The following is a 15,895-nucleotide window of genomic DNA, read 5'->3' on the forward strand; positions in this document are numbered from 1 at the left end:
TTTTTAAAGGTATCGTGTAATTGCATTAATTGAGGCGGTTAAAATAGCAATGGTGTATGTCAGTTTAACTTCATTTTGAGAAACAGAAGCTTTTACTAAGATCACTATCATTAAATCGACAAACAAATCGTATTAATTATCCCTTACCTTTGTCAGCAATGCGTATGTGAAACTCTTGATGGAGGTATATTGAACTAATTTATACAGGGGAGACTTAGAACAAGGGTTGAAATGACTTACACCACTATTTCATCAAAAGTTTATTGGACAGAGAAAGATACAGGAAATCAAATCAACATTATGTACAAAAAATATTGCCGGTTTTATGCCCCAGGTTCGTTACTCGCTGGAAAATCGTCATCTGTGAGTGGTCCTGAATCATCAACGCGCCTAAGAGAATCGGATGTAATAAGATTATTGAAATATATATGATGCACAGGTGGGGTAAATGGCAACAAGTCAGACATATCCCGTTTTTCATAATAGTCACAAATATCTTAAAGGGTTCGTCTCGCTTGCACCTAAGCCACTGTATTCTTAACCACGATACTGGCTCATTATCGCAATTTACTTTTCTTTGTGTGATTGCTTTTTTGAGATTGCAGGCACTTTTAAAATCTCCGCTAACCATCTGTGTAAAGTGGAACGATTTATGTCTTCGTGACTTCATTATGATAGAATACCAATCGTTTGGGACATAAATTGCCTTTCCTCTGGAGTAAGTTTCTATTGATCCAAAGTCTGCATCGTTGGGTAGGTAGGAATGACCACTCACCATAAACTTTAGATCAATTGTTTCCGCCTGATTGGTGTCTCTATGTACTATCTTTAATAAGGATAAGGCAACGTTTCAGTTCCTATTTTGTCCGGTGCAAGTATCACTGTAGGCAACAATATACTTAAAGTGCGATGCGCGTGTTTCAATGTGCTTAACTATACACGATGCGATTCCCAGCGAACCTCGAGAGGCAAACGTCTCATCCCACCCATACATGAAGCCTAAACCAGTTGGAAGTTCGTAACAGCCAAAGTTGTAAACGTACATATTGCGTTTATAGTACGCTGTGGACGTACTGAGCTTGGGAAAAGCGAGAGCCTTTTCTAAGTCAAACGTAAAAGAGTAATAAGATTCATAATTCTGGGCTTTTTCTTTATCAGACTTCATTGACGTTCGAGCACGCTCTGCTTGCGAGCACAGGATTCCTTGTACAAATTATACATAAGAGTAACATTAAGTTGTGATGATAAATATTTTTGGTTGGGATTTTTAGCTCTCGTGTAATGAAGATATCTTAAATGTCTGAAGAAAGAACTTTTTACAGACATTGATGGTTTGCCCTTGTGCTTGTATGTAATATTGATTACTAACCGACTTTGCAGAACGTGATTGATCTTTGGGACGTGATGCATTTTGTGTACTAAAGGAACCTAACTTCCAAAATGATTTAAAAGCATGAGCACGTTCTTCTTCTGGTATTTGTTGCAAACATTTATTTTTGCAAAAACAGTCCGTGTTAGTAAATACCTTTCCTGCTACAATTTTACCACGTTTAGTCGTATATTCTTTACCTGTATTTCTTAGTATTGCTCGTTTTTTCACTACACTACCATTCATCTGCTTTTTCCGAGTTCGAGGTGGTTTTTCAGGTTCTTGTATCTCCGGTGTATCTTGTATTATAGATGTATTAGGTACACTGTTCTCGACATCAGTTTCTGAAATAAAAAAATATTGTTAGCGACAACCGACAACATTTTTCAGGCGTAATTTTACGTCTACATGAAAAGTAAATACAGATTACGACAATTTTGCCTAAAAACCATGCGTGTACTAACCGCTAACGTTACAACTAAAGTTAAATACCAATGCTGTGGTTATGTTAGACTTTTCATCAGTATACGTAAATATAATGTGACTTACCTGTATTTTCGGAGTCCAATGGTAGCCATTCGTCCGATCCTGAGTAAGAATGAACAATAGGTTCACTTATTACACTGGAAACGTCGTCAGCCATACTTAACAGCAGTCAACAGTCAATGACAGCATCCACAAAAACTGCCACTTGGCTGATATAAAAGTGGTGTAAGTCAGACTTACACCACAATTTAACTACGATATGAGTAGCAAAGAATATAGACGCTTATAGCGTCTATCTTCTTTGTGAGTAGTTTCGCTTGCCGATCAAACCGATGCTGCCATCTATGAGACAAGAGAAGACTTTTGACCTACACCATTTTTCTTGCTAATAGATTTGAATATAGACAAAACGAATATAAGCATAACTCAATAATGACAAATAACTGACTTATACCACGTTTATTTTAACCTTCTCAATTAATACAGATAAATACTAACACCTCTAGTGAGTAATTTGCAAATAATGATTTACCACTGCAGGTTACAGCTTGTTTATCGAAAAATAACAGAATTTTCCTTTCTTCAACGTAAATTTTGAAAGTTAAAAGTCCATGGCAAACAATAATAAATAAATACATAGAAATTGCATTCTTATTATAAATAAAATAGTTGTAACAAACTGTCGAATAAGACTTAGTAACAATGTTTTGAATTTATAATAAATAAACCGAAAGGAAAAGAAGTGTAGGACGCTATTGAAAAGATGGAGCAAACTTTGATGTCAGGACAATCAACGACCGTGGTGAAAATCGAAAAAGGAGAATTAAAATAGTGTTGAAAGTAAAACTATTGAAGAGAAAAGTGAGCCGTAGAGATATAGGAACGATGACGGTCTCATTATTGGAGCATATCCTACTTGGATAATGTTTTGACATACTTGACATCAAAATATAATACAACATGGGTTGACATAATCCAACGTATTTAAAATGTCTTAAAATATGTCTTGGATTTGGAAATCATCAAAATTACAAGTTCCAATTAAGCCGTGCTTATCATTCCTCGAAGATAAATGTTTTCATAAAGCAAGAATAACACTAAAAGAGTTTGGTGTGAATTGGTTGGATTTAATACAAGCTCAAGAAAAAGTAAACCACCCTGCATTCCACAAAATGGACGCAGTATTTTTTCACCAAGATCGATTTGAACTACTTGTTGACGCTAGAGGGTTTCGCCCGGAGGATATTAAATGTAAAATGACCACAAATTTGGTAGAAATAATCGGACAAAGACAAGAGGCCCTAAATAGCGGCAGTAAAAGTATGTCGTTATCGAGAAATTATCACTTGCCACAGCCTGTTAAACCAGAAGAAGGAAATTGTTGTTTTTCTACAGAAGGAATCTTATTAGTAACAGCTCCGTGGAGAGGCTAGTAAAGTTTTGAAATTTTATTTTTATTTTTTTTTTTTGTAAATATATTGATTACTTATTTCTTTTCAATGACTATATTGGTAAATTTATATGTAAAAAAATAAAATGAAAGATATTTTATTTGTGTTTTCCAACTACCTTTTGATTTTTCATTGATCTTTAATTTGGCGACTTATTTGTTATTATTTTTACGGATTAGTATATACTGTAGTCTATTTAACTATTTCCGTTCTCAACTCTTCTATATTTCCTAATTCTGTCTATTTGATTTCAGTGTTTCGTCACTTCGTCTTTACTTTTCAGTTTATATCATTAATAATAGTCTACATAGGTTTTTATATGCCATTTTTTATATGGTATATTTCTGGTAAATGCGTGCCCCAAAGATACTAGAATTTTCGACACCCTGTATAATTACAATATTTTAACTAAGACAGGGCTACATAAACTCCATTCGCTTAGCTCGGACAAATTTTGACAGATTCATTGTCGGAAACCTACAACACAACAATTCCTACTTCTCAGTATTAATAGCTCAAGTATCCTGCTATTACAGACTTCTTTCTTTAAAAAAAGAAGAATTATTCTAAATAGTCGAAGTGTATACTAAACCCATCAAATTTTGGGTAGTATATATTTAAAAAATATATATTTAGTTGTTATAATTTAACATAACTATTTATTATATGGTGCAGATAAATTAAATATTGATTGTCGGTAATTTGCAAACTTCTATTTTATTTACTATTTAGTTTGTTTACTATTAATATTGGCTATGAGTACGGGTGCTTGGTTGTATAGTAATTTCCAGCCACTTTTAGTCTGTCAAAAAGTAACTAACTTCGCAAAAAAATAATTACTAAATTCACTAGACAGTTCGGACTGGGATTAGCGAACCGAGTTTACTAATATATTATGGTCTGTTTTTTAACCAAGAGGAGTAATTCAAATTTTCCGCGCTGTAATGCTTGTTTGTAATTGGTCCAACCGCAGGCAAGTTTACTCCACTAAATTATGACATGTTGACACTAATGACATTTGTGAAATTTTAAAATTCAATATTTATATCGACGATTTTTTTGTATTTTCTGCGTTATTCCTTACATTTTTAGATATTTCGTTTGTATTTATATAAAAAACAGTTCTTTTCAGAACTATTTAGCGACATATTAGTGTTATTAAGATAACAATGTGGATTCGATGCCAAGTACTAGTGGTAATTATTCCTCTACACCTAAAAAACGTCGGGTAGATTTGGGTCATATATTTTCAAATGAGAAACAAAACATGATTTGCTTATACATTATAAACATGTATAAATAAACAAATCAAAATTGATAATTCTGGAATGAAAATAACAGCTACGCTAGCAAAAATAAAACAGGCAACAGGTTAGTTTTGCAGAATAGTTATTGTTAAAATCAAGACTTACTAAAGTAATGCTAATTTTATTAGCACATTACTTTAGCTTGTATTGGAATATAAGCAGACTTCAACAGTAGTATTGTAAAATTCCATTGGATTTTAGATACCATTTTATCACGAATATATCGCTTTCGTATACGTTCTTTTTACGATTTTCTTCTTTAATGTGATAAATAAACTCTAAAAATTCTTCAACTTTTTCATAACAGTCCAACATTTTTTTATTGTAATTAGAAATACTAAATAATATATATTGGAAGTGAATTCGAAAAATTATTATTCAAACCCAAAAAAGAAGATGTATTTGGTGACTTTTCTAGTAACTTTCTTGGGTGTGAATCTGTCTTTTTAGTTTACTCCTCCTGGTTAAAAAACAGAGCATAGTGTTTCAATCAACGACAACGAATTAAGTAATTAAGTGCAAATAGAAGAAGAGTTGACTGACACGTGACAGTTCCTTCTTTTCAATAAATAAAGATTCCTATTAATTACAAAATTTAGAATAATGGAAACAGAATCAAATATTACTGAATTAGGAGATAGAAAGTCCTACGCGGGCATCCCAGAAGCCGAATTTGTGGTAAGTTCTTTCATAAAAATACAAAAGCATGCGGCTTCTAAAAATAAGTAATTCTAACCTATTTTTACCTTATGAAAATTTAAATTCTAGGAAGATGTAGATGCTTACATGCAACGATCTGAAAATAACAGTAACGTAGACGAAGTTTTAAAAAAATTAGATAGCCAGCACGCCAAATATAAATTCATGGAATATAATTTAATGTCAAAGAAGAAACGGCTACTAAATCAAGTCCCAGAGTTGAAAAGATCCCTTACTATGATAGAGAAACTTGAGGAGGAAAAGGAAGAGTTTGAAACGCAGTTTTTGCTTAGTGAACAAGTGTTTGCAAAAGCCAAAGTTCCTCCCACTGAGACTGTATGTTTGTGGTTAGGTGCAAATGTAATGTTGGAGTACACTTTAGAAGATGCGAAAAAACTGTTGACTCAAAACATTACCGCAGCGACGCGGAACCTGAGCTATGTTGAACACGATTTGGACTTCCTAAGGTACTTCTAAACTACATTTTGTTTATTTAACATGTTAACAGTAGTATTAGGCCAATGGAAGATTAACATACAAGTTAATAACCTTTTGTTGGATCACTTTTTGGATTATCTCACTAAGGGGTATCATTCTACTTTGTATCTAGTGTAATTTATACTTTAGAATAAATTTAGCCACAATGCTATATTCAGGTACTTATAGGCCACACATTGACTATATCTTAAAACAGCTAGAGGTAATATTAATGACATTGTGATAATTCTTTAAATGTATTTTATTTGCCACATTAAATTCATAGTACAATTATATAATTTACTAGATATAAAGTGATTTATCTGGATGAAGTGTAAAAATTGTTTGAACTTTCCAGCATTTACATTTTTTTGTGATGACCTGAACACTGTTTTCTATTTAATGCTGATATATTTTAATTGAATGTATACTATGTGACTATTTTTTAGAGATCAATTCACAACCACTGAAGTTAACATGGCAAGAGTATATAATTGGGATGTCAAAAGGCGTCAAGCATTGAAAGCGACAGCAGCAAAATAATACAGAGATGTTTTTGATAGAGGCCAATATATTAATTGCATTTTCATGAAATTATTTTATTTTTATTAATAAATTAATATTTACAATCATTATAATCCACATCCAGGCCTTTGATTTGAAATTGGCTCCCGCAGAAGAATGTTTCTTAAGTATTAAAAATCAAATATTTTTAATGTGATCTGTATTTCTCAAGACATGTGACATCAATTGCACTATTTCTTATAATTTTCTTTGCTTATTTATAGTTACTTTCTTTTTTATTATTAAAAATTTGAAATCTATTAACTTTTTTTATGTCCAGTGTACTTGTAATCAAATATATTGCCAGCGTGACTGAGGTAAGTGGTCCATTAATTTATTAAATATGTTATTTATTACGAGACTCCACAAATGTACCACTCTTGCCAGTGCTCTGTAAAACCAAGTAGATTAAATAACTGGAAAAATAAAAACAAAACTGTTGTAAGACCTATTAAAAATATACAAATGGAATACACAAAAAAGTTTGCAAGAAATGTGGAAAGAAAATAAATATATACAGTAGCAAAGGAAAATAATGAATGTACTGTTAAGAAACCAAAAGCACAGGGTGAAAAAGGAATAATACATATTATGAAAAACAGTTAAAAAAAGTGGGGGAGGAATTACAATAATTTAAAGAAAAAAATATTGTATAAAGAATATAATAAAGGGATGTAGCTTTATTATGGCAAGTTAAATTAGTCATCTTCATTTGTCTATTATTTCATTGCCAAATCTTTGGTGTATGCCATTTTCTCTATTGCTTCATGTGTTTTTTTATCTTAAGATTAATTTAAAAATTACATTAATTTAAACTTTCTATGTTAGACTGTATCGAATTGGGTCATCTTTATGACATTGTTCTGGAGGCTTAGTCTTCTTAGTCCCATTACTGTTAAAAGTAGCAATAAAAAGGATTAATAACTCAGTAACTATGGTTGTAGAACATGAGTACTGAAAATAACTAGACTCAAATAAGGTAAACCCAGAAACTGAATAGGTTTCATATAAATCCAAAAGGAAATCTCCAGATCCACCCCGTAGAGGGACAATAAGAGACAAAGTGTAAATTAAGTAAGTCATTTTCATACAAAAAAGTGTAATAAAATCTCACAACTAAATGCAACCAAAAAGTGTTAACAAAGTAGGTGCTGTAAAATTTGTTTGGTAAAGCTATTTGGGATAGGAGTGGTTCCACAAAATGCTAAGTTTTTAAATTTCTATTTTTGGCCAGCTTTTTCTGTAAAATACCATTGTGTATGGCAGTTAACAAGGCACACATAACCATGATGATTTCCAACCTTCGATAGAATATGGAGCTTGAAGCAGTTTGAAAAAAAGAGCAACTGTTTAAATCATTTAATAGTGTCAAATATAAATATGGAATAATTTTTAGGTTAAGGTAAAAATATACATAGCAATTCAAAACGAAAATTCCCCATAACCTTATCTACTTGAAAAAACACAATAAAAGTAAATATATTTTATTGTCTTCCAAATACCCAGTTTTCACTTAATACACAATTTAGAGAACTATTATAATGTTGTTTGACTACAACAAACATAAGGTATTGAAAATTACCAATATGCTTCAGAAATGTTCTAATTTGAATATATATGTTTTGACATGAATTAAGAAGTTGGTGTGCTTTCCTAACTACAATGAAACAATCCATATTACTTTTCACCATCCAGGAAAAAGAATGAAATACACATAAAGCAACTTTTCGAAAGTCAGTCAAATCAAGCTATTATATAAAAAAATAGATTTAAAGTTACTATAGTAGTTGAAAATATCGACAACAGGATATCTTAATTTCCTGTGATTTTTACACAATGATATTGCTCTACTCCAGGAGTGATTAATGTAAAAGTGGATGTAAGTACATCTAGAGCTAAAACTTGATACTAGCTTTTAAGAAATAACTTCACTTCAATGTTCAAAATAAATCTTTCACTAAAACTTTCTATAGCTTAGATAGGTATGTAACAAGTATTTGTCAGTTTGTCTATTTGAACTTCGTAAAATACTACCATCTTGCCGCATCTACAAATACGCAAATGAGACTAACCTAGTGTCCATTTTTTCACTGTGGTGGTAGCCCACAAAGGCGAAAGATATTTAAAGGTCAACCAAAGCAGATGGCGCTTTTTACGCTACAATTACAGTGGGAAAATGGGAATGTACATTATACAGTATCCAAGCTTGAATTTATAGATATGTGCACATGTTTGATGGTAGGTATTATGTGATTCAAATACAACGACTGAATGTGATTCAAATACAACGACTGACAAAGCGTTGTTTTCCTAAGACATAGATAGACATTTCTGCAAACAATATCGTCCATCTAACTGTAGAGTTTGCATGACTACATCCGAATATATTAATTAAATTATTTGAAACATATACTTTTAACAGTGATACTTATATTGATCAAATGGTATTTTCTGTAAAAATAATTTACCAATCAAACCTTTCAACAGTTTATAAGGTTATGAGCTCATTTTCATAAAAATCTACATAAACAGTCAAATAACGTTTCAACTAAATATAAACTTTATTATACAAACAAAACTTCACTTCTCATATAAAAAAGGAACTTAGTGTATATTGGAAAATAATTTTGTGTATTTAAATATCATTTAAACCTAATATATTCTTAAAAGTTGTAAATACGAACGATTTTAGTAGTTGACTATTGGAAAACATTTATCATAATATTAATATAGTCTAAATATGATGTGGTTAATTTTTTCTGTGTTAAAACACTAGGTAATTACAGAGGTAAAGATACCTCACCACAAGAACACTAGTTTGCTTAGATAACACCTCATGTCCAACAAAAATATGCAATGCAATACAAATTTACAATCACAAATCAATTGTGGACTGTAGATTCCTAAATGATAACTGGCATTCAAGGAATCTACTTGTATGCAAATTTTGTAGCAATAGATTTTGCTATGGAGTTTAACGTTCAATGGACGGGTGGGGTCTGTGATTCCTAGCAATATACCTAAAACTCTATAACTGATCAAGACATCCCATGTAGCTTTCCAAAACGAATATCAAATACCTATCCTGAGGCTCAGCTAAAAATACATTGAGACTTAATAATGTATTAGTTACACACATATTACTGTTAGTGTTCTTGAGGAACCTATATTTCAAATGAACTCAGACACATGATGATGCAGGAACTTATTTTTACTGAAAAGTCAAATGACATAATACTATATAGGGAACAGGATATTTCCTACTCCCATGGTTATTTAATATGGTAAACTGATAGATGAAGTACTGCCCAAGGAATCGAGTCAGAGGCCCTTGGATAAACTTTCATTTTAGAGTGTTCCAGGCTGAAATTTTGGCGTTGTTAGCCTGCACCGAAGAAATTTTAAGGGGGGCTACAGAGCGAAGAGAATTAATATTTAAATTGACAGTCAGGTGGCTATATTAGCAATAAAGAATCCACTTACCCAATCAGAACAGGTAAGAATCTGGTAAAAGACAAGAGGGTGTCTTTAATATAATGTCTGGGCACGAGAAGGTGCAAAGAAACGAAAAAACAGTCTCGTTAGCAAAACGAGAACTCGAGAGAAACCTTTGTGAGCACAGAGCTGTTCTGCGGCATCAATACAGAGGCAAAAATCCGGAAAGTGGTCAGCAGAACAAATGGATGACCACAGAAGAGCAAATCCATGCAAAGAAACTAATAATCATTAACAGTATGCGAAAGTTAAAAACGATCACAGAAATGGTGATTGGGCACTGCCTACAGTACTGGTAGGTCAGGCGTAAATTGTTACGTTCTATAAGGTGCCAAAGGGTCAGTGGTATGGTTGATCGACCAATGGTTATCTTTTATGGATTGATGAATGTTGCTGCTATTTATATGTCCAATTTAGCAACAGCAGTCGACTTTTTTAAGTCTTAAGTCGAACAATTGTAACAAAGAGCTCAAAATCCACATTATTTGAAGTAATAATCCCCAAAGAACCCTGTCATAGTTCTACAAAAGAAGGAAAGCAAGATTTTTTGCAATTTTTTTGGCGTTTATGTATAGAGCATATTGTAGCTTACTGCCACTGGAATATCGAGTCTACATTTTAATCAAATTACCTCTGTAAAGGTTGGCGAACTGTCAGATGAAATAGAGATACGAGGGTAAGGAAGGGATGAATACTTTCTCTTCTGCTCTTTAAGTTGTACTCAGAACAGATAGTTAAGAAAGCACTAAAAGAAACATAAATTGGAATTAAAGTCAACGGAGAATCGATCAGTAATATCAGATACGCAGATAATATGTTAATAATTGCAGAGTCGGTTGAAGAACTGCAGGTTCTGATGGATAAGATTGTAGATATATGTAGTAGCGAAGAGGGCAGAGTAACTTATCAAAAACACGAAAATCATGACATGGCAAAGACACAAGAGAGGTCATGGATTAGGGGCGAACTCATTCAAAAGGTGGGCAGTTATACATACTTGGGAACAGTCGTAACGGAAAACAACGATTATATGCAAAAAATCAAGTCAAGAATAGGAAAAAGCTCATTCAATATTTAATGATATGAGAAAAGTATTTTGCAGTACGAATACTGAGTTGTTGTTTTCAGTGTTATTTTATGGAATAGAGGCATGGGCACTAAAAAAGGATCATCAATATAATAGGAGCGTCTGGCAGGTGGACTTATAGGAGAATCTTAAAAATAAGCTGAATGAATAAGATTACACATAACGACGTTTTTAAACGCATGGAAAAGGAGGTTTTGAATACAATTAAAGTAAGGAAATTGCAGTATCTGGACAATGTCATTAGGCCGAAGATAGCGAACCTTCTTAGAGGAGACGGCACTTAAAGAAGAAGTGACGAATGTATTTAGAATGGAAAGTATTTTTTTTATTGTTGTTCTTTAGTTAATTTAGTATCTTTAGCATAAGAAAAAGTTGGTTGTTGTGCAGCCACATTTTTAGTTTATGCGAAGTAATCATAAATATTTCAAATTTATTCGTTAGTTAAAAAAATACCAAAGAGCAACCGGTCTGCTGGCGGTTCAAAAAAGACAGTCATTCCAAAAGAAAAAATACTTATTACATTAACACTGAATGCTTTTAGTTATTATAATACTGTTAATTTGTATTATAAATTAATGCCAAACTTAATTGAAATGTATCAACAACCATACCACAACGTGAAGATTACATGTTAATTATACAAGTATGCTAATTAAAGTTACATTAGTAAATAAATAATTTGCTGTAATACTAGAACTAAATCGAGTCAGTTTTGTGATTGCACTAATTTTATTATGAATGGCAGCAAAATTGTAGCTAAGAATGAGAATTTTGTCAATAAATTTTTACTCACGGTTCCTTCATCTGTCGTCACTAAATAAAACATTTTATTAAAACTGTCAAATCACAAAATTTTTAAAGTTTTCTCAAATATTTTTCGACAACATTTAGAGAGAAATTTTCGGTTGGGACAATGATCCCGATGAAATTACTGACACAGTGTAGAGAAGACTAGTATGCCTTCTTTGGATACAACAGTAAGTGCTATTTATGCCACTTACTGTCGTATGAGGTGGAAACATGGACGCTAAATGAAAATATGTCCATGAATGTTATGCTAAGAAGAACAGAACTAGAATACTATAATGAAATACTGAAGATCGAGGAAAATATAAATAGCATGGAGTATCTCGGATACATAAAGAAGATGAAGAAGATATGAACTACCATAACTTATAATCTATAGAAACATACAACGGAACCATCAATATAAGACGAAGAAAACACTCGTTGATGAATCATAAGTATTAGTATCACCATCACTTCATTAATATCAAAAGTAAAAACAAATTTATAAATAACCTTGGTTAGAAAATAATAATTTCAGAAGAGTATTTCGCTATAGATAAAAAATATATATATAATCTCAGTAAGAAAATATGATTTCTCCTCCAAAAATATCCAGCCTTCGTTCATAAATTAGCTTCAAAAAGTTACAGCATCTTCTGTGTCATATGAGCACCATCTGTGTCGTACGAGCGCAATCAGTAACTATTCAACAAACTTGCTATGTATCCCAGTCACCACCGAGAACTGTAGTTCGTTATCATGAGTTTATTTACATTAATGATTTTTTGCTTTAAACTCGAAAGAAAATAAGTGGAAACTATTCAGACCATGCAAATTCTCTTTGGATATGACTGTATCACCAAAACAGAGATAAAACAATGGTTCAATCGGTTTAAAAATGGCGGCACGTCTGTTGGCAATGAGTCGCGTTATGGTCGACCTTTCAGCACAACATCGTAAAATATCGAACGTGTTATACATAAAATTAATGAAGATCGTCGTTTGCCTGTGTTCGAACTAGAAAGAGGTCTGGGAACTCACCCACAAGTTTGCCAAATTTATTTTAAAATTACTTTGCAAATAATTACATACACTGCAATGTTTACCGTTTCCAAACTGAAAATGAACAAAGGTTAGATACTTTGAGATAGATCATTTGTTGACCTTTAAGACTGGAAACCTTTTTAATATAAACTAATATTTCGCTTTAAGTCAAATGTTATGCCTATCTTGCCCGAAACACTTTTATGTCATTTACCTACTAAATTTGGTATAAAAACAAGTTCAGATTTGCCACAACTTAAAACTTTTAAGAATAATTTTTGGAAAACTGAAGCAATTTAGATTTTATTCTAAAAACTTCTTATATATGTAAATTAAACAACAATTCTAAAAAAATAACAGTGACAACAATGATATTTAAGTACACAAAAACAAAAATTAAGTAATAAGACCGATAGCTTTAGCTGCAATAAAATACTAAGCAACTACTGAGGAGGTTCTGTAGCAGCAGGTTTTTCTTCACCAGCTGGCGGCTGTGCTTCATCTTCAGTAGGTACAACTTCAGGTTCATCAGAAGCAGGAGGAGCTTCTGATTCGTCTTCAACCTTCTTCAAACTTTCTAATTCTTCTTCTAGCATCTTACAACGGGCAGTCGCCTCTTCTAATTTTGAAGTAAGTGTTTTGTGTGTTTCAAGGCCAGCTTGTAGGGATAATTTATCAATGATGTATCTAATATGAAATTAAGGAAAATGGAAAATCTGTTATATGTTTTATAAATCATTTATATGAAGTACTGAACGAAGGTCAAATACTTTTAAAACAGATCTTGTAATACTTCTGCACAGGAATTACTTTGAAGGATGCCATGAGCTGACTTAAATAATAAAGCATTGTAGGGTTACAAATAAAGATGGAAATCTTTGGGACATACTTTTCAAGTTCATTGTTGCTCTAAGTAATTATAAGTAATGTAATAAAGACATTTATGGGAGAAATGCAAAAAAGTGGTAGTGGAAAAATGGAAGAAGATTTATTCTTGGCTATAAATGTTTGTTATTCTTAGCTGTAAATCACTGAGTGATTGCCGCCATAAGCAACCCCTCACTTATTGTCCATAGGCTACAGACAGATGAGTTGCTAAGTGGTAGTCCACTCTTTTGTCATGGGGTTGAGAAATCAGCCTCAAAGGCGGATGAATCAAAAATTTAGTCAACAGCATAACGATGGGGAAGCACAAGTAGGCACAAGGCAGAGAAAATCCACAATACAATACAGGAGATAAAGAGAATACATATTGAAATCATGGAAATAGCAGAGATCAGATGTCCAAATTCTGGAGAAGCACAAGTGGAAGATCACAAGGTATACTACTCAGGAAAGAATGATGGATCTCATTTAATGAGTCAGAGAAATCATAACACCTAAGATTGCCAAATGCGTTAATAACTTTACACCAATTTCAGAGAGTGTGATGTTACTAAAAGTAAAAGCCAATCCCATCAATATATACATCATCCAAGTCTCAAGGCAGATGACTTGAAATTTTGGAAAATTATAGATAGCTTAAAAATCAAGCCTTGTTGCAAGATGACTTAGACAAACTAAAAAATTGGTACAATCAGAACAAACTCCACTTAAATGTAAAAAAATGTTGTTTTATAAGTTTTTCTGGTGAAGTCAATAGAATTGGAACAAGCTATACTATTAATATAATCAGCCACTGAATAATGTTTCTTCAGTATAGTATATCAGAGCACATGGTCTTGGAGTCAAAAACGAGAGAGGAGACCTTCTAGAAAAATTCTCAGAAGACTCAACTAGTTGTCATCAACACATTCTTCCCATTTCCACTTCAAAAGCTGTACACATAGGCATCCCTTCACAGAAACCTGGGAGAATCATTAGAAATCAAATAGATTACATTTTAGTAAATACAAGATTTGTGAACAGCCATGTTAAACAAGCAAGTGACTGCGATCAGTGATGAAACAAATGAAGAACAAAATATCAAACATATTTATTGCAGAAATAGTTCAAAATATAAAGGAAAAACACTTAAAGTCAGAAATTTACATTAAGCATACATACATTAAGCAAGAAAAAAATCAAAGATGACAGATGAGATCCTGAAGCTGAGATGATATAAGAAACACCAAAGATATAAAGTGATAAATAACAATAAGAAGAAAAATAAGAGAAGCACAAGAAAAAGAAGCAATGGAAAGACTCTATAGTTAAAACATGTTAGTTACAATGTACACAGGGAAGTTAAAGAACACACAGGTGAACTAAAACAGAGACAGAAATATGGAGCAAAGATAAAGCTCTAAACAAAATTGAAAACTGTAATATAAAAGTGTCCATATATTATTCAGGAAATCGGTAAAGTTTTTATACAGCAATATAACAATACATTTTTTTGTTGATTTTTATTACATTGAAAAAGGATACGATAATGCATCTTCTGGTTTATCTACTTCTTCATATAGATTTACTAAAACTTTAGTTAAGGCATCCATTATCCCAGCTTTTTCTAAATATTTGCGGAATTCTTCCCTTTTTCCTTCGGACGGCTTAAAACAGACAAGACAATCAAGACACACATGAGCATTTAAATCATAAGAACATTTTAAATGAAATGATATTCTTACCTTATAAGCTTGTGGAGTACTCATATTAATTTATTGGGTAGTACAAAATTTGCTGACAATTTATTATTTTTTGTATAGGACGTTTTTATTCAAAAAGTTGACAGAATGGCAATTCTGAAATACTTTTTATCACAGTTGACACAGTCCTTATATTACTAATTATAAAATTTCAATTATTTTAGAAACGTGTTAAATTATTTTACTAAAGAAAATTATCTTTAAATTCCGCCCTTAAAATTTAGAACATTTTCAAATAAAATAATTAAAATATATAATAAAACTAGAGATAACACTTTCTACCTTCCACAAAAATATCGAGAGGGAACTTGAAATGTTGCTAACTTAATATTTAATAAGTTTAATCAATCTGCTTTCATTAAGGTAGCTTTGTACTACATATGTCTGATTTGAAATATTATTTAATCAATGGTACCTGAATACAATACTAAAAAAGCATTGGTTCGATAAAAACAAATCAACCAAATGACATTAGGAGTGAAGTCTACCAAATCTGGGCT

General features: G+C 32.0%; 3 protein-coding genes across 3 annotated transcripts; 1 reads left to right on the forward strand and 2 right to left on the reverse strand.

Moving 5' to 3' along the window:
* Positions 1-148: 148 nt before the first annotated feature.
* Positions 149-2,347, reverse strand: LOC140443237 (uncharacterized). Its single transcript, XM_072534378.1, has 2 exons — positions 1,919-2,347; positions 149-1,713 (listed from the first exon to the last, which is right to left on the reverse strand). Exons 1-2 carry the CDS (start codon positions 2,010-2,012, stop codon positions 1,268-1,270), a joined length of 540 nt encoding a protein of 179 aa, XP_072390479.1. The 5' UTR covers positions 2,013-2,347; the 3' UTR covers positions 149-1,267.
* Positions 2,348-5,129: 2,782 nt separating this feature from the next.
* On the forward strand, positions 5,130-6,613 carry mgr (prefoldin subunit mgr). The gene is made up of 3 exons (XM_072534377.1): positions 5,130-5,291; positions 5,382-5,779; positions 6,239-6,613. The coding sequence occupies exons 1-3, from the start codon at positions 5,217-5,219 to the stop codon at positions 6,330-6,332; spliced, it is 567 nt and encodes a 188-aa protein (XP_072390478.1). The 5' UTR covers positions 5,130-5,216; the 3' UTR covers positions 6,333-6,613.
* Positions 6,614-7,697: 1,084 nt separating this feature from the next.
* On the reverse strand, positions 7,698-15,890 carry LOC140443238 (c-Myc-binding protein homolog). Its single transcript, XM_072534379.1, has 3 exons — positions 15,378-15,890; positions 15,178-15,299; positions 7,698-13,455 (listed from the first exon to the last, which is right to left on the reverse strand). Exons 1-3 carry the CDS (start codon positions 15,399-15,401, stop codon positions 13,212-13,214), a joined length of 390 nt encoding a protein of 129 aa, XP_072390480.1. The 5' UTR covers positions 15,402-15,890; the 3' UTR covers positions 7,698-13,211.
* Between the last annotated feature and the right edge of the window lie 5 nt (positions 15,891-15,895).

The sequence above is a fragment of the Diabrotica undecimpunctata genome, chromosome 6 (genome assembly GCF_040954645.1).
Source record: "Diabrotica undecimpunctata isolate CICGRU chromosome 6, icDiaUnde3, whole genome shotgun sequence".
In the NCBI taxonomy this organism is placed as follows: domain Eukaryota; kingdom Metazoa; phylum Arthropoda; class Insecta; order Coleoptera; family Chrysomelidae; genus Diabrotica; species Diabrotica undecimpunctata.